The sequence below is a fragment of the Grampus griseus genome (genome assembly GCF_964374135.1).
Source record: "Grampus griseus genome assembly, chromosome: 9".
Taxonomy (NCBI): domain Eukaryota; kingdom Metazoa; phylum Chordata; class Mammalia; order Artiodactyla; family Delphinidae; genus Grampus; species Grampus griseus.
Window position 1 is genome coordinate 59,023,351 of NC_139003.1, and position 23,377 is coordinate 59,046,727.

At 41.3% G+C, this 23,377-nt stretch overlaps 1 protein-coding gene across 1 annotated transcript in view; it reads right to left on the bottom strand.

The window, feature by feature from the left end:
* SLC25A13 (solute carrier family 25 member 13) overlaps nt 1-23,377 on the bottom strand; it is a gene marked incomplete at its 5' end in the record, with an annotated part of 203,471 nt that overhangs the window by 21,724 nt on the left and 158,370 nt on the right. Inside the window, 1 exon segment of the mRNA XM_082662488.1 lies at nt 8,751-8,891. Coding sequence (XP_082518614.1) covers nt 8,751-8,891 — 141 coding nt within the window.

Consider the following 23,377-nt stretch of genomic DNA (forward strand, 5'->3'; position numbering starts at 1 on the left):
TGTTCAATAAAAATAATATTTTTCACGATGTCTCCTTTTATTTGCTCTTCCAAATGTAGGTATCATTACTATCCTCTTTTACCAATAATGCATTTGAAACACAGGGACAGAAAGGTTTGTTTAAGTCTTTTTTTTTTTTCAGTTTTTTTTTTTAAATGCAAACTTCTAAGCAGAATAGGGACAGTATTACATCATTTCCAATATTAGTCACAAGTTCACACCATGTTAGATATAAAACCTGGCCGCTTGAGGTACTTGATATCCTTTCATTAATTTCTAAAATAACTGTCTTTTAATAAGACAAAATGCCCCAAATGTTCATTTTACAGCAGATATTTATGACAAAGTTATCAGGAAGGCACAAAGATTTTTTTTTGTTTTTTATTTTGTGGTACGCAGGCCTCTCACTGTTGTGGCCTCTCCCGCTGCGGAGCATAGGCTCCAGACGCACAGGCCCAGCGGCCATGGCTCACGGGCCCAGCCGCTCCGCGGCACGTGGGACCTTCCCGGACCGGGGCACGAACCCGTGTCCCCTGCATCGGCAGGCGGACTCTCAACCACTGCGCCACCAGGGAAGCCCCACAAAGTTATTTTTCAAAGAACACAAATCGCTATCATTTGGGTAGCAGCTTGGCTCACTGTCAGGTTATGTGGCTCTCTGCAGGGCACGTGAGGTTTGTACTGCTATGCTGGTTAATGCAAGAGTTAAGGAAACAGAAGGGCCCTCTTGCCTCGCAATGGATAAAATCATTTTAATTCCTATAATTTAAAGAGTTGATATCAGATCTAAGGTAACATGTGCTTATTCTAAAAAACAAAACAAAGCAAAATTGAGCCATTCTAACTAACATTTTTTAAAAGTATTGGGTACTAAAAGGAATGAGGAAAAAATGATCAAATAACTACCCTGACCTAAGCTATCACACATTCGTGCTGTTTGGTATCCTCTCAAATCTTTTCATCTCCATTTTCCTAGCACGCTCGCATCAACAATGACACCAAAACTGCCAACTGCTCCATATCCGTGGGTAGCATAGAACCTTGTCTTTGAACTTCCCTGAATTATCTATCAGACACATGCTCTCTCTCATCTGGCTCAAGATATCTCTAGGTGATAACTCATGTTTCAAAGAGAGATTGCATTGAGTTTGAAACCCAGCCTCCCACTTCCTTACAAGGTATATGACCTTTGAAAAATTACCTAAACCCATCAAGCCTTCTTTTCCTCAACTGTAACTTGGAGCTAAAAAAACAAAAAAACAAAACTATCTGCATCAGTAGGCTGTAGTAGGGATTAAATGATGTAAAGTGTATACAGCTCTAAACATGGGGCCTAGCACAAAGTGAGCCCTCATCAAACATTAGCTCTAACGAGCTTGCACGCCCATGCGAACAAACACACGCTTCTAAGCCTGGACCCTGCCTCTGTCCCTCCTAAAAGTCCTAGCACCATATCTGATCTTGCTATATCTTCAGATGTTTCAAATCCTTCCATTTTTCAGTGACTCTTTTTTCTGTCTACAGACAGGCATGGTTCTTCCAACAAATTAAAACAAACCACAAATCTCTCAGCCTCTTCTCCCCTGTAACGTTATCCCTCGCCTCTACTTTTTCTTCCAGTTGCTGTATGCTTTCACTTTTGTTTCTTTCACGGTAAAACCTTTAGGTTGAATGGTCTGTATCGGCTAATATTTTCTCAACCAGGTTTCTGCCTCTACCATTCTCCTTAAATTGACTTCTTAAGGATAACCAGTGGCCTCCATCTTTAAATTCAAAGGCCTTTTCTTGGACTTCAGTCCCCTTGGTCTGCAGCACTAGATACTACTCAAGTTCTTCCTCTTCCGCTTACATCTCAGCTCTCTACCAGCTCCCACAGCACTGTTTCTTCTGGTTCTCCACCTGACAGCTGCTTCTGCTCTTTTCTCCCCCATACTCACTTAACTCCTGCCACCCTAATGAGGGTAGTTTTTGAGTTCCATCATTGGTGTCCCATCAGCTTGGGGATCTTACCCACTCCCATAGCTTCATGCAGGTGGATGACCCTTAAAAGACCGTCTAAAGTTCCCATCCCTCTGACAAGGCTCTAGTCCTACATTCAACAGGGCAGAGTAAGAAGAACACCAGACAGGGTGTCAGGAGACAGTGTCAGGCCTAGCTGTGCCCTGCCTACCAATCACCTAGCTGATTCTCCTAAGACTTCTGGGCTTCGATTCCTCAATTATAAAGGTAACACCAGACAGAAGGTCTTTTAAGGTTTCTTGCAGCTTCTCAAATATTATGAAATTATAAAATTTACAGTATCACAGTCCATCCAGGTGCTCAGGCCAGAAATCTGGGCTGATTTAATCTTCCTGTTCTTTTCACCTTTCATCACTTTCCAAGACTCTGTGAGTCTAACTCTCGCACATCCTCTACATATATCCCCCTACTGCCTCTCCCCACCGTGACGCCCTGGTTGAGGTCACGGTCATCCCTCCTCCCTGCCATCCCCAGTCTGTATCTTCCTAACTGGCCTCCCAGCCTTCTGTCTTGCTCTCCCGTGTGGCACTCTCCACACTGACGCTGAATTACCCCTCCTTAAACACAAACCCTATCATGCCATTTGTCTTTGCCTTCTACCTGGTTAACTATGACTCATCTTTTAATGCCATCTCCCCTTCCAAAGCCCCCTGGCTTTCTTGCTATGAGTCTGCTCCATCCCTCTTAGAACTCTGTGCGCAGCACTCTGACAGCCCTTCTCAACTGCATGTGTTGTATTCCAAGGGTCTCTTTACTTGTCTGACCGCCCCCATGAGATGGTAAACTCTTTATAAAAACATGAACTATAATTCACTTTCATTTTCCCAGTGCCCAGGGCAGAGCTTTCCAGGTGAATAAATGGAGGCCTCGGAACCTGGGAAAGCGATCTTTCATCTAGTTGGCTGTTTCCTTTATGTTTGACCTCCCCAGTATCCTGGTCTTCTGTGGTCATTACTTGTCAACTTATTCTCTCTCCATGCTTTCATATCATTGCTAGTAACTTGGAAACACCTGGCTTTTGCTTACCATTTATTTGCTCAACAAATATTTATCAAATGTCTACTTATGTGCCAGAAGCAGTGAGTAAGCTAGGTCTTTGGTGTCACAGTTCACTCTGGATGAGGGAGAGACAGAGACAGACGGAACTATCAGATGGTGATGGGTGCTACATAGAGACCTGGAAGAGGGGGATGTGACAGCGAGTGACCTGGTGTCCTTCTGAACAGGCATCTGCTGAGCTAAGATGTGAGGGGAAGAGCCTTCAGGCAACTGAAAATGAGCGGATGAGCCTGGAGTATCTGAAAAGGAAAGGTGGCCAGCATAGCTCGCAGAGTAGGGGGGCGGTGCAGAATGGAGGGTGGAGAGGACGGGGCCAGCAGGGATGGAGCTGGGGTTCTAGTCTAAGCGCAGTAGGTTCTAGTCTAACTGCTAGACAGTTTTTCACCAGAGACACAGTTTCTGTAGGGCACACTAGCTTCTTATTTCCTCTGGTTTCTACTCAAATATCATCTCCTCAGAGAGGCCTTCCCTGGCCACCCTATTAAAAGGCAACATCCCAATTCCATCCAGCCTCCGCCCTTCTCCATCCCCTCATCCTGCCTCCTTCTTCTTCAAGGTCCTCAGCTCCACCTGATGTCATATATTTGGTTTCTTGACGGCTGACTTCTACCCACCAAAGTGAGCAGGGGCTTGGCTTTTCACAGCGACATTCTAAATGGCTAGACCAGTGCCAGGCACACAGTCAGACCTCAAGAGACGTATATCCAGTGACTGAATTAACCTGACTTACATTTTAACTACATCACTCTGGCTGCTGTGGGGACCACGGATCTGACGGAGTCAAGAATCAAAATAGAGAAACCCATGAGGAGGCTTTCACAGAGGTCTGGGTGAAAGGGAAAGGTGGATGAATCAGAAGAGAACCGCCACTCGGGTGGTTGTAAAACCATGTAGTGTCCCTTAGTGATAGAAAATTAGCATGGCACGATGTCCTCAAAGCCATGACTAAACAATTGTTTTCTTCATATGGGGCCATGAGCTCATAAAAGCAGGTATTTTTAAAAGCTGCTATCTTGAGAAATTATTCTTACGTACTTGTATGCTACCAAGATAAAAGTGATAAACTGATGAAATCTGACAAAATCTACTAACACCAAAAAATGCACATGCCCCTTGACCTAACAAGTTCATTGCTAAGAATTCATTGTATATACTCACAAAAGTATGTCACACTATATGCAGGGATTGCTAAGAACTCATTGTATATACTCACAAAAGTATGTCACACTATATGCAGGGATGTTCACCCTGTCATTGCGATGTCCCCAAACTAGAAACAACTTAAATACCCATCAATAGGAAACTGCTTTAAAAACAAACAAACAAACTGAAAAGAAACTTATATACAGTTATTAAATAAAATGAGAAAAGAGAATTAAGATATATTGTGTGTTTAGGAGGATTCTGTTTTTGTTAAAACACAGATACACCATTGATGTGTGTGTGTGTGTGTACAATTTTTGATAGAGAAAAGGGAGAGAGGGAGGAGAGAAATAAATACAGATTTAAATAGAAAGGTTTTCTTTTCTTAAAGATATATAAAAAACATAAGCAGTGGTAATCCTTTAAAGAGAGAATAGGGTGGTAAGGGGTAAAGAGAAAATTTTACTTTAAGACATTTCTGAATTATATCATTTTTTTGAAACATAAACTTGTATTTTACTTTAAAAGACCAAACAATATCCCTTTGAGATAACTAGCAGAATAATCAAGAACATGTGTCATCACCTGCTTTCTGATATTATGAACAGCAGCTCCAATGATTCATTTATATACACGCGATGAATGAACACACATACACACCACGCACGTATGCGGATGAAAATACAACTGGATGTGAAGCCTGTGGATACGGAGGGCCAACTTATTCATTGTACTACGCCATTTTATAGAAGGGACTTGAGCGTCTGTCCCCCACGGGTACCAAGGGATGACTTTCTCTGTCAAATGCAGTGGGACAGAGGCCTTTGATTCGAAAACAGTGGACAGAGCTCATATTCCTTGGTGACCTTCCATGCTTTAGATGGAAATGTTTAATTTGTGATTACACAACCTGAAAACAATTTTCAACAAAGCTTGATGGATCGTTGCCACTATTGCTTCACTGACCATTTTTCATTCTTAAAAATAGCCACGAACTACTCCATTGCTTCAGAAGCATGCATGCACCTTTCAGTCTATCTTAGCTGTGCCGCCATTTAATGTTAAGTAAATTCTATTCCACTCAGAAGGTATAATCTTTCTCCTCATTGAAGCTCTGTTGGCTCCTAAGGAAAAGGTACCGTTCAAAAGTAGATGTGTATCACTTTCTTAGATAAGAATTTATTTTACTTATACTCTAGGGGCTTATGTAATAAAACAAAAGTTACCTAGTGAAAGGGAAATACCACCTCACATATTCTTAAGAAAAGTAGTACCTGTTGCAGATTTTAAAAAACTACATTATATTCAAACAGCTCTTTCAAAGGCAATTAATTATCCTGCCTTTACTTCAATCACCTGCCTACTCCGGGCTATAACAATGTCACTATAATGGGGGGTACTTTGTTTACAGAGTTCACTCTTTCTGCTCTAAACTATTTCTAACTTTAGGAATGTGAAATGTTTACCACATCCACTTTTTTTTTTCAGTTGTAAATGTATTTCTAAAGCAAGTATTCTAATTACCTTTTACTGGAAAGTTGCAGAATAGTTGGGTATTTTGCAAGTCAATTTAGGAGAAAAACAGAAAGCCTGGTTAAGTCCAATTAAGTGAGGTTGAGCACTGCAGGTCTAAACACACAGACAGAGCCTACACTCAACCCTTCCTGGGTCCCGCATTGTCATGTTAACAACAGCAAACAAAGGGTCCAAGGGAGGGAAAATGAAGATTACCTGTCCCACCTGAAACTAGGATAGAAGTTCTCTTTTTCAAGACCCACCCAGAGGGACACATACCAGATTTAAAAGTATTAGTCACCACAGGTCATTCGCATTTTTCTACCCAACCAAGACTAGAAACAGAGAAAAGCTTTATCACTGAAGAGCGCTATCCGGAAAAACAACAACAACAACAACGTAGTAAACTACATAGCAATGTTAAAGCTGTGATGCCCCTAAAAGGTGGGATCTAGAACCACTAAAGTGATTTCTGACCATGGAGGGGTGGGGCAAGGTAGGTGAGCCTGGAGAAAGGAAACTCACAAGAAACAAAACCTGAGGTTAGAAGGTGGGATAAAACGAATGAGGATAAACTACAAAAGCTGAGGTTGGATAAACTACAAAAGCTGAGGTTGGAAGGTGGGATAAAACAAATGAGGATAAGCTAGGGTGGTAATACAAGACCAATCAGACTGAGTGGAGAGGGGAACTCTGCTGAATCAAGTCCAGCCTCGCAGGTCTCAGGGAGTTTAGCTGATGATACCAATGGCCAGCAGAACGGAGGAGACTGCCTGCCAGGTCACTCTCTCGCAATGCAATCAAGTTTCCAGAAGCTCAAAGCTCAAATTGTTAGTGACTTCACCTGGTAATTACCAATACACCAAAAGCAGTGTTTTGAAAGGCAGCACCCAGGCCTGTGGAATGCCTCTGAACTAGATTAAACCACCAGGCTAGTAATTAAACTAACTTTATATGGGAGAGGTCTCTTGCTCAAACTTGAGCAATCCTGCTCATTTCAGGAAAGCCATTTTAGTACAAAAGTGGAAACAAGAAACTTCTGAGCCTCAATTTCAGCTCAGATACCACCGTTGGCACCTCTATTCTCCTAACTACAAAATTAGGAGACCAACTACTTCCAAGGGGTGTTCAAGGGGATTAAGATTATGAAACACTGTGAAGATGAAAAGGACTAAAACTCAGTCTTGTTTCGTTTGCAGGTAGTTTAACAGTCTCTGTTTCTGTGTCAGCAAACAAGTTTTTACCATTTTATCCATCTAGACATTTCGATAGCAGTCACTGCCACAGTACCTAAGTGCTTTTTTACCAGACAACCCACTGAAAGACTGCCTGGCAGCTTGTCAAACTGACATGCTGCGACATCGTGTGATAGTCTGCAAGAGACTAAAAATGCAGAACAGAAGAGGATTTTCCTTCAAATTGATGAATGCTATGCCTCATGACAATACTGTTTGTTTCTCACAGCTGGATAACAATTTGGTAAATGAAACAGCTATCGTGTTGTGTTCCACCGCGCAATCACCTTGAGCATTTTAAGTGCTACTTTAAAAAATCAGCATGCTTATTCCTAAACGCTACAAGATGCCTAAGTCTAAGGCAAGGTTCCCCCAGAACACTAACCTCAGAGAAGAGGGTGTCACATAATACTTGATCCTCACAGAGTCTCAGATCTTGGGGTACTCTTCCAACCACTTGACCTTGAGAAGTACAGAGCTCTATTTGGGGAAGGCAGATTTACCTGAAACAACCTCAATTATTACTAACACTGGATGTTCACCAAGGTCACCTAAAAAACTGAGTTAAAAAGAAAAGGGTAAAAAAGTATTCCTGGGGAATACTTTTACAAATGCTGTGCTGAATGTCAGAGCAAGGCATTTAAAGTTCACTCTAAAAAGCAATATGTTACATATGGGACCATTATATATCCATACAGGATAAATTGGGAATAGGAAAGAAAGAAAGCAACTGTCGTAATGTTATGTGTCTGTGGGACAAAATTTCTAGGGACAATATTGCCCACAGTCCAAAAGTGACTTCCTCTTGACAGCTTGGAACGAAAATGAAGACAATGGACTTTCCAAAACCACGTGAATGGCTGATTTAAAAAGTGAATTAAGTGGTGATCAAGACGCTGATTCAAAATTCATATGAGAAGCTTGAATAAAATATTTCTTGATATGTGTGTACAGAAAAAAGCAATATTAATTTTATGTAATGTGATTTTATATATCTATGTGTAAATAAATGAAAACCAACATTTTAAGTAGTTGTTTGACTTACCTTCCTATGTCCCTAAAGGTTTACTTATTCAAGTTGGCCATGAAACATTTTTTTTTAATCTTCTCATTGAAAATTGGTGAACACCTAATGTCTGATGAAGCCTTATAACAGGGCATATATGAAGCTAATTCTAGTTCATTACAACTTCTTTGGTAGAAGAGTGTAAATGACAAATTCAAGAATTTTCTGTAATTTTGGTTTTGCGATCATTCTGAAAAACTGTTTTCTAAATGATAAATGGTTAAGATGCAGAATAATTATGAAAAGGCACACATAGGGATAGGTTTGGAACGTACAGGATCGGAACATAAATTCCTGATCTGGTATGGGCTTCGTGCGCGTGGGTAAACCGAGCTCAGCCCATCTCCCGAAAGATGGTGCCCTGTGACCCTGGCAGCTATCTTTCATAGACAACAGCGCTGAGAATTAGGTTTTTATATCAGTAACAGACCCAAACAAAACTCCACCCAGTGCTGCGGCAAAGAGCTGTGCACTGAACAGTGTCTGCGGGGGTCATGACATCATACTCATCCTTGATTTATGTTTTCTAAGGACAGTTATTTGGCAGATGGCAGGAAAGGACACCTCCTTCTAACTGGCATGAAGGTACCCTATGAGCTCCAGCAGAAGATCTTCTCTAGGTACAGAAATGTGAGGAATCCATTTCATGCCTATGAGCAGTTGCTAGTTTAGGAGATGAGCATATACGCAAATAAATGACTGAAAAGAGTTACCTTGTAGATCCCAAAGAAGCCCAGGTCCCTCAGGACAGACAGAGCACTGACTCGGGGACCAGTGGTGATCTCTCCAGCCACCTGCAAACGGATCTTGACAATTTCCAAAGGATTTGTGAAAATCACCTGGGAGGCTCCTGCCTAAAAGGGAGAAAAAGAAAAGATTTAGTATGACGCGGGGTGGTTCAGAAAGAGATGAGTGATTCTCTTCAAAGGAGCTCAGAATATTCTATTCTCAACAGACTGTAGTTTCAATCCTTGTCCCATCAATTAAAACAGTGATTATGAGTTTGAATCAAAACATAGTTACTGCCTGGGAGGACTTGGATCAGGCTCCATTTCCTTCACGTGGAGGGTGAAAGAGAGCAAAGACCAGAGACTTGGCCCAACACAGAGAGGCTTCTGTTGGCCTCACCCAAGTCCTCACATGAAAATGACAAACATTCCTTGAAGCACAATCAACCGCCGCCACAGGACTCAAAGCCAAGCACACAAAGGCAGCCATAACATGAAAGTCAAGTGGTATCTAAATAAAGAGACACGAATCTGCCTGTCAGAACAGGAGGGGGGCAGAGAGGACACAGGCTCTCGCATGATGTACTTCATAACTCTGTCAATATTCCAACAACTGCCAGAGGACATGCAAACTTAGATGAAAGCTACTTTTTCTTCTCTTAAAAAATCAGATCGCTCATCAAACACCGTTTTATGGACTTACGTATTATATTTACATATTATCTGTGTATAGAATTGCTCTTTTCATACAAGATAAATGTCAAAGTAGTAAAAATATGCATTAAATCAATTACAGCCCAAACTGTGAACAATGTGTGTTCATTCCAGCAAATGGCTGGGAGCCTCACCTCTAAGATCATCAGTGGAAGTCTCTAAAGTGCACACTGTAAGGGGAATTTTAAGCTAGCTATTTTGAAGCTAAGCCTATATTTATTATAAGCAATTACATTCTTACTGTACTTCAACTTGTTACTCCTTGTCTCAAATATATTTTTATATCATCTAAACTAAGGCTGACACAGAACGTACTTCAGAATCTTCATTATACAGTGACGTCACCGAACCAGACCACAGACATGGTGCTGACATTGACAGCTTAGCAGATGCTATCATGGTAACATGCACAATTTGGGTCAATATCATACCAAACTACTTCTCGCCAGATCCTCTGATCCTATCAACCAACGTGCGTGCCTTCACAAAATGGCTTGTGCTAATCAAAACCAGCTGTAAGGATGGTCTTTAAAGTACAGTTTAATACCTGGAAATAAAAATTAGAAACATAAACATGCACTGGGAAGGGATAGATTAAATGCATTTGAGTATGCTCCTGAAATGAGATATTATGCAGCCAATAAAAATAAGGTGGGAAATGGTCAATACACATCGTGAAGTAAAAACTCTCAGATGCGTAAACGCACGTACGCCTCTCCCGCTGCTATCCCTGACCATCATGTAGAAGAGAGACACCAATGTAGTGCTTTTGAGGTGGTAGGGTTACAGATTTCTTTTCTGCTGTGTTTTTTGTTTCTTCTGCATAGATCATGTGTTACTTCTATAAAGAAGCCATGTAGCAGTATTCATTTTTATCTAATATGAGAAGCAACGTTAACCAAAAAAAAACAAAGAAAAATGTTCATCCTTTTAACTCTCTCAATCAAATCGTTTTTCCATTTTTACCAACTTGATACCTTAGTCAATACACATTTGTTCCTAAAAACAGACTAGGATTTTCCCTCTCTCCACACATTCAAACTATGGAGAAGGCAGTATTCCCCTGTGTTTAGACTGCCACAGACTCCCTCTCTGTACTTGCTTAAATCATGTTTCACCCATCACCTTCATCTCTCCTGAGTGACTCTACAGAAGTGGTAGGAAAAACCTGGGTTGTATTCACGAAAAGGCCCACAAAAGGCCCTTCTAAAGTGGGAAGGGGAGGCTGGTGTGTTCTTCTGGTCCACACGAAGCCATTCTGCTTCCACTGCTCCCAGGGCTCAGAAGAGCCATGCTTTGCTCCCAGGCTGCTGTGACCCGCAGGCAGGTGGGAAGACCAACCCCTGCAGCCCTTGAGTATTTTGTGAGTTGGCACCTGCGTCTTTCCGAGCGACACGGGGGGGGGGGGGGGGTTGCTGATGGGAGCCATAATGAAGAGATGAAAAGGCCCTGGCCTAGTAACAGCACTGAGGGTACAGTAAGGATTATGTCTGTGCTTCTGGACCTGAGTTCTCATGTTGTGAAAATGAATACAATTTTAAAAATTGTTTCATGGGGCAGAAGGGCTGGGAAAGATTCGCTGAGTTGGAATTAACCTGAGGCTGACTTTTAAAAGCTCAAAAGTGGGTAAGACCGTGTCTACCACGGGTAGAATGGCGAGCAGTCAGCGTACACATACATGGATCTTCTTGAAGAACAGAACAGGAACGCGACGCACACTCACCAAGTGCTGCCAACAGCAGCTAAGGGGCAGTTGAGTATCACATGTGACAAGTGATCCTCAGTCACTACTGGTCGTACCATCTCACTTGTTACGAGGATCAAAGAGACAGCTAACGTACAGCAGCCAGCACGGGGCTCAAACAGTGACTCCAAACACATTGGTTTCCTCTCCTCTGGCTCCTAAACTGATGGCTCTCCTCCCTGGTGGCATGTTACAACTGCTTGCAGAGCTTTTCAAACATAGTGACTTCTAGATCTTACTCCTGATAAATAAGATTTCTACATTTGCCCCTTCCTATGTGATTAAAACGTGTGGTGAGAGTTGAGAATCATTTTACTTCACTGCATCGTCTCTAGGCTGCCTTTCAACTCTGAGAGGCTGCTTAAAGGGCTTAAAGCTGTGATTTCTAATTCTAGTTTTCTACATTCTTTCAGAGGGTAACATTTGTATGTTTTACATCTGACCTCGTAACAAACCTTTTATACATCTCCAAGTGGTAACATTATTAAAGGGTATGATTGTTAGGTATAGAATTGCTATCTTATTCATTATCTGATATCATAACTAATACCCACAAAAGTTAATATTATATACAATAAAACAAGAAATTATACTCAACTCCCTTGACTCCAAGCCAATTGACAGATACCAATCTTTTAGCATCGCACAGTGAAGTCTGTCTAATCACTAAGGATGAGGCAAAAGTTCCCTTCAGAGAGCTGCAGGGAACAGAGGCAGTGGGAAGAAAGAGTGCAGTGATACTAAGAAAAAAATAATGTCGCACTAGTTACCTCTGGTGGGCTCAGAAAGAAAGAACCTACAGACTCAAAGTGGCACATTGGAGAGGGGCTGAAGATGAATCGGCTCTTTGGAGTCAAGCTGGAAGGAAATGAGAGACTCCAAGGCACCAAGAGAAGATGCTTATCATCAGATGCATGATGTCTGGGCACCATCGTGACTTGATCGCTGAGCAGTGCACTACTGCTGCTCTTCAGTCTCCTGGTCTATTATCCATTCACAGTACCTTACCCACGTCCCTCCTCTGCAGAGATCAAAGAGAGCTGAATCTGCAGACAGTGGACAGGAACACCTATTGTGCACGTGACGTCTCTGTGTCCCTCATCACTTGAAGGCTCTGGCTGTGTGAAGACACTGCTTTTTGTATGTGGGCAATTTTGTCACAAATCATTTCCCTGTGACTTTCTGGAGTCTGTGACAAGTAGGCCAGGTGACGATTTTCCATACAGGAACTGGCTCCGTGTGGCATATTATGTTTACAGTGGGGAGACTGACTTGTCTTCAGGTTTCTCAGTATCGTCTTTGTGACTGAAATCTTAGTTGCTATCCACTATCTGGATGCATCTAAAGAGAAACACATATACCTATTGCAGGCTCACTTCTCCTACTTGATCGTTCGTTCATATATTTATCCACCAAATATTTATAGCAATCATGTTCAAAGTTTGTCCTAGCAACAATAAAGACACAAGATGAGTGAGAAAGAATTCCTGTTCTCAAGGAGTTTGAAACAGGAGTAGAGATAATAAATATTCCTTAAGCATCCATCATAGGCTATTAGGGTGTTGCTTTGCATGTATACATATCTTCAGTCTACTCAAAACATATGTTTTTCCAGATTTTACATAAGAGGAAACTGAGGCATAGAAAGATTAAAGCAACTATTACGGGCTGTGCTGTGTTCCACCGAAATTCACATACTGAAGTCTTAGCCCTCAGTACCTCAGAATGTGACTGTATTTGAAGATAGGACCTTTTAAAAGGTAACTAAGGTAAAATGAAATCCTATGAGTAAGCCCTAAACCAACGTGACTGGTGTCCTTACAACTAGAGGAAACCGAGATATACAGAGAAAGGACCATGTGAGGCAGAGTAAGAAGGCGGCCATCTTCAAGCCAAGAAAAGGAGCCTCAGAAGAAACCAACCCTGCTGACACCTTGGTCTTCGACTTCCAGCCTGCAGAAATGTGAGAAAATAAACTATGTTAGGTCACCCAGTCTGTGGTATATCTGCTATGGCAGCTCTAGCAAACTAATACAGCAACTTACCCTTAGGGCTACACAACCAGCAAGCAGAGGAAAGACTGAGTCCAAGAAATAGACTCCTTATGAATACAAAAAATGGCACGTGAGAAAAGATAAGTGAGATAAGAGCTGAAGTCCAGACACGTTGCCATGGCAGTTCAAAGGAGGGAGAGATTTCTGCTGACTTGGATAATCTGGGGAGATTATGCATCAACTGGTGACTGAAGTGCAATTAGGATTTAGGTGATCCAGGCAAGGAATGACACGAAGCGACAGTGACAAGAGCTTGCTACACTTAGAGGGTAAAGAGACCCAGCACCACATCTGCCCAAAGAGATTTTAATTAGAATGATAATTATGATGAGATCAACATTATCGTCCCGTAGCATTTACTGAGTACTTACTACGTACCAGGCATCGTGCTAAGAGCTCTGTAAGGATTTTCTCTTTTGGTCCTCATAATGTCGTAAGGTAGGTAATATATTATTCCAGTTTTATAAGTGAGCAACCAAGGCTGAAAAGAGGTTACGTAACTTGCCTGAGGTCGTCACACAGCTAGGAAGGTGGAGCCTGGGTTCAAAGCTATACCTGCTGGATGCCAGAGCCTGAGCATTTATTTCCACTGCTTATCGTGGCAGCATGGAAGAATCATTGCTTCAGATGGCCTGGAAGGGGTATGAAGGAGGATGGTGAAAAATAAGACTACGGGGGCCAAACCACGGAAGGCCTGGAATGCTACACTCGGGAATGGGGCCGCCTTCCGGGGAAGTGCCTCTGTGTGTGCCTGTGGTGGGAAGAGAGCTGGCAAATGACGCTCAGGAGCTGGAGGGTGCTGTGACTAGTATCTATGTCTCAGAAGGATGACCGGGCAGCAGAGGGGAGAGTTTATTAGGAGGGAGAGCCCTGGGGCAGGGGTAACAATTAGGGTTTTAGCAGACTAGGTGAGAGCGAAAGAAGGCCAGAATTAGAACAATTACATTGGTAATGAAGTAGGGGGTGGGCGGATGCAACAGAGATCAGCAGGGCTTGGATGCTGAATGTGGGGCAAAAGGAGTGGGTAGGGTTGAAGAAAGGAACAGAGTTTTTGCATATATGTAAAAGGGGGGAACAAAAGAACCTAAAGAGACGACACATCCAGAAGGCCATAGAAGGGTGAGTTGGGAATTAAGGACTGAGACGCAGATGAGGGCGTCACCCCACATATGTGCCAACTGAAGGCGGGAGCTTACATGGGGTGGGACGAAGACGAAACAGGAAGAGTGGAGACCTAAGAAGTGATGACAGTCTTCTGCTATACACCACAGTGCACACTGATGCAGGCTCAGAAGTCAAGAAAGGGGCTTCCCAAAGGGAGAAGAAGGCCAACAACGGCTGCTGACACAAGGAGGAGGTGAAGCCCAGCATACGGGGTGATCTGTGATTGGGGATGGGATGCTGAGTAATTAGAGAGCTCCTGTAAGCCACATTTCTCCAGGGAAGTGGAAAAGAGAGAATGATAGTCATTTATGGAAGCAAGCAAAGTAGAATGAAAATTTAGGGAATTAAGGAGAAAAGATCTACGGAGACTGAAAAGATAAACAGAACCGGGGATAATTGTGTTTCACTTAAGCAAAACAGCACAAGTTCTGAGTGGAGGAAGAGGAAGAGTGGAAGACAGTTTTGTAAAGCTGGCAGATCTGCTTTAATGACACATGCAGAGCTGTGGGATGATTTTGTTTCAGAGCAGAAACTATTAGTCTTAGTCTTCCTATACAGGCTTCAAAGATAAAGAAAATAGAATCAAATGGATCAGGATTTGGCATAAGGAACCACAACTAAAGTTCTGAAGCGTAACCAAATCAACAACAAAAGGGCCCTCAGGAGCAACAGTAAAATTATACTCTGGCTCTTAAGTAGAAGTTAGGGTGAAGTCAGTCTGATTTGCAACACAGACAAGAGGATGAAGCAGCCAATGACGTCTAAGGATGAGCCCAATGCAATTGCTCATGCCTTCTGTCCCTCAACTCGAAACAGGCTGTTAGATGCAGCACGCAGCCCGTGTTTAAACAGTGTTTAAAACAGGCTGTTTTATCTGTGCCCGCCCCAGGGTACCCAGAGCCATGGGCAGCTCCACAGTGGTTCTCTAGGTTCTCTATTAAGAGCCGACTGTATGCACAGGACTGTAGGTGAGCAATGATTCAGTTTGGCGCCATGTGGACTCTTACCCAGGCTATTATCAGGTACTGAACAAGAATATTTTATTGCCTACTTGTATTGAATACCTGCATCAGTGTGACAAAAAATTCTGTAGCATTAAAAAAAAAAAAACAAAACAGAGCCCGACATTCAAAAACATTATATATCTTTAGAGGAGAAATATGAAACTGCTACACCAAACAAAAAACCTTACACATTAACTTTTTTCTTTTTTAACAAGTGGCATTAACAAGAAATAACCTAATATGAGATGTATAGAACTGATATGAAAAAAAATATAGATTTTTAAAATACAAAGGGCATACAGATTGAATACTAGAGAAACAAGTAGTATAGCATTGGGAGACTCAATGCTATAAAGGTGTCATTTGATCTGTAAATTAATTTTAAATGCAAATGTAAAAAATGTCAATTTCCTATAAATGAATGTAATAGTCCAAGGTTGTAAAGGTGTCAATTTTTTCATAAACTAATTTAAAATTCAGAGCAGTCTTCCTAAATAAAATCCCAACCAGGTTTCATGAAGATGTTTGAAGATAGGAATATTCTGAACAAAAAGTCACGTGGAGAGTCCTGTGCCACATTAACACACATTTACAGTGTCGGTAACTTTTAAAATTTAGCCAAGACTAGAGAAATGAAAAGATCCAGATCTGCAAATGCTTCAGAGACACTGGAGTCCATCAAGAAATATGTAAGAGAGGTTTTCTCCCAGGTACAATATCACTGATTTTCATCAGATGCATCAAGTTTTTCTCTGTAGATTAGTCAATAAATCACGAGGAAGCCCGGCCAATAGGAGGTAAAATCCCCCAGTCTTGCCAAATCTGAATCCTTGAGGAATATTTCAGACTCAGAAATGTATAGCTAGTGACCTATTTTCCATTTTATTCAAACAGGCTCAGAAAATAATTACACTAGTGTGGGTTTTACCTAAATATAGCACAGTGGTTCAGCATAGGAGCAACTGAATCGGAGGAACCTGGATTTTAATTCAGGCTTCATAATTTCCTTGTATGTGACCTTGGACAAATTCTTCAAACTTACTAAGACTTAGATTCTTTATTTATACCAAAGAGATGAAAGCATTTCACAGACGCATTGCGAGGACTAAATAAAGTAGCAGGTACCACAGCTAGCACAGTGCCTGACACAGAGCAGCTGCTTGAGAAATGGGGGGCACCGCTGGGAGTCAGTATGGCCCATGGTTGACAGCCTAGGCTCTGACACACTTCTTAACCTACATACTCCAAACTTATTTCACCTGTAAAATGGACACAGGGACGTTAATGCTCTTGATGCTTTCAATGTGCCAACTCCAGAGGCAGGTATATAGGAGTGAACAAAACCGACAAAGATCCCCACCCTCAGGGAGCCCATATTCTAGCTGTTATTTATAGGATCATGTGAGGAGTAAATGGAAACAAGTATATAAAGCACTGATTCCAGTGTCTAGCACACCACAGTGCTCAATCAGGGGTACTGATTACCGTTAATAAATACATGACGAAACTCTGTTTAGGTGAATTTAGTTTAGCAAACTCCTTCAAAGCCAGGACAGTTGAGTTTTCAAATTTTTCTTTCCCTAGACACTTGCAAATTAAACTTTCTTTCTGAGGAAAGCACAGTCACACTGAAGACTGGTAGGAAGCAGCTATATCAGGTAAAAAGGGAAAAAAAAGGAAGAAAAGAACTCACGTGGGACTTCTCTGGTGGCGCAGTGGTTAAGAATCCGCCTGCCAATGCAGGCGATAAGGGTTCGAGCCCGGGAAGATCCCACATGCTGTGGAGCAACTAAGCCCATGCACCACAACTACTGAACTGTGCTCTAGAGCCTGCAAGCCACAACTGCTGAGCCCACACACCTAGAGCCTGCACTCCACAACAAAGACAAGCCACCGCAATGAGAAGCCCGTGCACCGCAACAAAGAGTAGCCCCTGCTCGCTGCAACTAGAGAAAGCCCGTGTGCAGCAACAAAGACCCAACACAGCCAAAAATAAATAAATTAATTAATTAAAAAAAAAGAAGAACTCATGTGAGTGATGGGTGATGTCGTAGAGCTCAACATAACCAGATGTTTTTTATTTAACTTAAATTCATTCAATTTTATTTAATTAAATTCAAGATGACATTCAATAAATTGTGGGTATTTTAAATTCTGAAAATTTGTTACTGAGAAATGGTTAATAATCATGTCCCGGTAAAAATGACAACGGCCAGATAGATAACCCGCATCATTTACAACACCATGTTTGTGGACTGATCTCTGTTCCATTTAGGTGTGGGCTGCCCTCGACACTGGCAAGCCACTTTGGAAATGTGCACTGCTAGTCACAAAAGGGACCAAGAGAGAGTCTAGATAGGATATAGTACAGAAGATTCCCCACTGCTGAAAATGACGCACCGTGCACTCCTTCTAACCAGGTAATACGACCGCTAGCAGGGAAAGGTAACACAATCACCCTTAATGTTCCAGATCGAGTCCTAGTATTTGGACTTTAAAACTATCCCAAGTGGATGCTAGACACCTCATCTTGCCACCAGTACAAATGAAAGTGCACAACTCCATATGACAGTTCTAGCTGTGTGAGTCCTGTCTAAAGTCCATGATCTTCATAAATTCACCTTTGCATCCAGGAGCGCTGAGAGCAACCGGAAAGGGAAGCAGGGCTGTGGAAGCTACAACGATGTCAGCGTGAAGTCCGAGCACCAAGCTTCTCAGGTGAGTGGCACTCTATCAACACAAAGCATCACTCTTTCCAAATGCTCGAATTTTTCACATGACATGGTCCTCAGGGCTTGAAGTAAAATACAGGTTTTTTCTTCTAATACCCCCTTTCTGAAATGGGCTAGATAGATAATCTGCAAAGAACCTGAAACGTGGCTTCTATCATAGCTTTTGCTCAGTGCCCAGGTGCTTCTGTAAGCTTGATTTTTTTCTTCTCTATCTCCCACTTTTGTCACCCAAATTCCTTTTGCCATATTATGTAATGACTAACTTCATCGTTAACACTTCTGATTCTGCATAGTTAACTTTATTGAGGGAAGTGATACTTCTTTCTTAAAAGGAGAATTTCAAGAAATCAAATATTTAGAAAGGCAACATAATCCAGAATCTTAATGTACTGCCCAATTTCTCTAAGTATTCCAAGAATAGTGATCTTCACAAAAATGATCTTAACATACTTTAGGTCCAATGACTGTGAACAAGTAAGTTTTAAAGTTACATGGGATTAGGGAATTCCCTGGCAGTCCAGTGGTTAGGAGTCTGCGCTTTCACTGCCAGGGCCAGGTTCAATCTCTGGCTAGGGTACTAAGATCCACAAGCCACGTGGCATGGCCCCCCACCAAAAAAAAAAGAAAAGTTACATGGAAATTAAAATGACTTGCCAAGGCCGTCTGCTATTACAATCACAGGACATACCAGCAGCCTAAATACATGATCTAAAACATCTGTTCAGGAACCCCAGTTCATATTTCCCTATAATCCATTTTTTCTCACCTGTTATGAACTAAACAAGCCTTTCTCTAATGCTTCTTTACCAACCAAGATACTATCCTCGAACATTCTTTCTAGGGACTGGGGGGGCCGTCAAGTCAAAAGAACTCACAAGATGGAAAAGCCCTTATGACGCCTGCTCCCTCCCCCACCATTCTCGGCAACAGTCTTGAGAATATGCAGATAATACTAACAGTCTTGCATGTAACAACAACAAATCCATTCTGTCATCAATCTGCTGTCCACAGAAAACGTAGCAGTGTATTTTTTAAAAAATAGTGTTATTCCTGCTATATTTTAAACTAAAAGCATTAACTATAACTGTAATTTAATCACCTCCCTTTAATTTGAATTCACATGGTAGATACTTATAGCTACTTAAAAAATTAAGTGGCAAAATGTATACGAAGAATATGTATCTTGATATTCTAATTATGCTCAATTGAATGTACTTAGATTTAAAGTGCTTTTCACAAGTGACATGTGCTAAGAATATCTAATTGCACAGTGACATTCTAAAATGTGTGCTTAAATGTGTCAAAAATAGATTAATATGAAGATATGGAATTTAATTTTTTTTAAACTAAAACCCAAGTACATTATTTTGATTATTTTGATACAAATAAAATTGTAACTACAAAAAAAGTCTACACTAGTAAATGTCTAACGATTTCCATTACATATAAAATGGATACTCAAGTGATAACGGAATGTGATATTTGAATAAACTGGAAAACAAAGATTTCTTGAGAAATCTAAGCTTCAACATATTTTCCATTTACTCTCTACTCCAATGTTAAATGGAGACATGAAAATAATTTGTACGCAGTGCGGGTATTATCACGGTCTATAAAGATCACATGTACAAAACAGATATTCCGCAAATACCAGTGGGTGAATTAAATTAAAACACAGTGCCCAACAGCACTCAGCTGCTGTTCACAAACACTGAAGACAGGCAGGCGCTCAGCAACCTCACAGAGAAGCTGGCAAATGGGGCATGAGGCCGAGATGCCACTCACTCTATCAAGCTCTGAAGGGAAAGTGTCAAGACCCAGTGCCCTCACGAGGGGTCATCACCCTGCTTCAGTCAAGAACTTGAGTCCTTATTGCAATTGAGAAAAGAATCTTTATCTTAACCCCTAGTGTTACGGGCTGAATTGTGTCCCTCCAAAATTCATATGCTGAAGACCTAACCCTGTACTTCTGATGTGACTATATTTGGAGACAGGGCCTTTAAAGAGGTAATTAAGGTAAAACGAGGTCATATGGGTGTGCCTTAATTCAACATGACTGGAGTCCTTAGAAGAAGAAGAGATCAGGATAAGGACAACACAGAGATTGAGGGGTGACCAGTGAGGACACAGTGAGAAAATGGCCACCTGCAAGCAAAGGAGAGAGGCTTCAGAAGAAAATCAAACCTGCAGACACCTTGATCTTGGACTTCCTGCTTCTATAAGTGTGAGGAAAAAAATTTCTGTTGTTTAAGCCATGCAGCCCGTGGCATTTTGCTATGGCAGCCCTAGAAAACTAATACACCTAGTTAAGCTGACTAAATGCATGCCTCTAAACACAAGGCAGTATGGGATTTTCTCCTTTGATTTGATGTATAAATTAAGCTCTTAAGTAAAAAAAATCTGTGACTTGACTGTTCAGAACTTTGAAAATAGATTCTCACCACTTAACTGTTTTTGAGACAGATACCAAAATAAAATGTCCTATTCTTAATTTCTTAACTACATGGTAAGACAGAAAAAGGGTACTCTGTTTACGTGTTTTACGAATATTAAGTTTCAAATTTTCAACTTCATAGGGTTTTAACAGGCCTACAGAAGCCTGGCCAAGAAACCAAAGTGGAATCTGTTCGACTGACATTAAAAAGTAATTAAGTTACAGAGCTGTCAAATACGTTCACATTTGGGCTCTGCCTGTTATACATGTCTATTTTGACTACTACTACCAGAATTTCTTAATGATTTACAGACCTTCAATATCTAAAGGATCTTAACTGTATGAAAGCTGTGACCCAATCTTTGTTCATACCTTCATATCATAACAAACCCCTCCCCTATTTATTAGAAAACCAGAAGGATGGTTCAGCGTTTGAACTGTGTTGAGTCAGATAACTCCGAGACCTTCACAAAGAAGGAGAAGGGAGGAAAACAGAAGAGAGACATCTGGCTGGCTCAGTGTCTATCACGAGATGGACTTGCTTCTAGTAAGATGACATTTCTGAGCCCCCAAAGGCAGCCCTTAGCCAGGGAGGCCAGTGCTATGAACGCTTACTGTCACCAGATACCTTCTATTTTTGCTCCAAGTTCAAGTAAAAGTGTGAAGAAAGAACTTTTCATAGAAGCAGGCAGGCCATAGAATTCTTATCGCAGCCCAGTGCCTTAGTCCTATCCCCCAGAAGACTTACTGGGCAAATTATGATGGAGCAAAATTATTTTCATAATCCTCCAAAATCCAGAGTTTAATTAAGGTTCACTCTTGGAGTTGCATCTTCTATGGGTTTAGAAAAATGTTTAACAACATATTACCATCATTATAATATCATACAGAGTATTTTCACTGCCCTAAAAATCCTCTGTGCTCTGCCTATTCATCCCTCCCTCCCCCCAACTCCTGGCAACAACTGATCCTTCTGCTGTCTCCATAGTTTTGCCTTTTCCAGAATGTCCTATAGTTCGAACCATACAGTTTGTAGCAGCTGTAAAGGTTTTTGCTGAAAACATAAGTTTTCAACTCCTTTGGGTAAATACCAAGGAATGCAATTATTGGATCTTACTATGAGAGTATGTTTAGTTTTGTAAGAAACTTCCAAACTGTCTTCCAAAGTGGCTGCACCATTTTGCATTCCTACCAGCAACAAATGAGAGTTCCTGTTGCTCCACATCCTCACTAGCCTTTGATATCGTCAGTGTTCTGGATTTCACCCATTCTAAAAGGTGTATAGTGGTATCTCACTGTTGTTAGTCTTTTTTTTAAAGCCACTCTTTTAACGATTCCTTCATGATTCTGACATAACTTCATGTTAACCATTTGATAAAATCTTTTCTACTAAGACCATAAGCAATAATGAATAAGTTATACCAAGTGCCCCAAGTTGTTTGTCTTCATCCTGTTCTTAAGGTTCTGCATATATTTGTGTGTTAGTTTATTTACCATTCTTAGAAATGAAGCCAAATAAAATAAATAGAAGCTTTTTGGCTCCTTTCCTGAGTGACCAATGAAAACATTACTTGTGAAACATCCTGGGTATGTACATATGTAGGCATGTTACAGCTATTCCCTAAGGTCCATCAATTCCTGTGCGCTGCTGCAATCCCTGGAGGCACTGTGTCTTCATTGCCCATCTGTAACGAAGGTAACAGCAACAGAGTGTATCAAATGACTACCCTACGTTTACTGCCCTCATCACCAACACCTTCTAGTCAAGCATTTATTCATTCCACAACTATTTTTAAGCCTCTCCCATGTGTCAGACACAGGCTAGATACAGAGCATAACAGTGAGACAGGGGTCCTGTCCTGCACATTTATAGATGTCTCAGTTCTGTCAACAGAACTGTAATGTGTTCATTACATGAGGAAATTTTCTTCCTGGTTTGATATGACTGGGTTTGAAATCTCAAGTGATTTCAAGCTCAGACATAAGGAATAAGGCTTTGGGTATATTTTATAACAAAAGTACCTAAACTACTATTCACAGGATACTTACAGAATTCAAGCTAAAACCAAAATGGTACAAGAAGGGTTTGAACACATTTATAAATAGTTGAACCAAATGGATTTGTTAAGCAAAGTTATTAATATCTGGGTGGGTCATGACTACTGCTCTACAACCGGGCACACAAAGATGAGGACTGCCAATCAAATTTCCTCTCAAAAATTAAATGAAAAACAAAACAAAACTGGGCAATTAGCTAGGGCTGAGGATGAAAAGAAGCTGAAGATCATACTGTACGGTGAGAGCCCAGTTGGCCAGTAAAACATGACGGGAATTCTTGAGGAAGTGAACACCATGAGGACGAGAAGAAATGGATCAGCGAAGTAAAAAGATGCACAGAACACTGACAACACCAAATGCTGGCAAGGATGTGGAGCAACAGAACTCTCGTTCCTTGCTGGTAGGGATGCAAAATGGTACAGCCACTTTGGAAGACAGCTCGGAGGCTTCTTATAAAACTAAACATACTCTTACAGTAAGATCCAACAATTGCGCTCCTTGGTATCTACCCAAAGGAGCTGAAAACTTACGTTTTCAACAAAAACGTGGCACAAGGTTGTTTACGGCAGTTTTATTTACAAGTGCCAAAACTTGGAAGAAACCAAGATGTCCTTCAGTAGGTGAAAAGATAAACTGTGGTACACTCAAAGGAGTATTACTGAGTGCTGAAAAGAAATGAGCTATGAAGCCATGAAAAGACATGGAGGA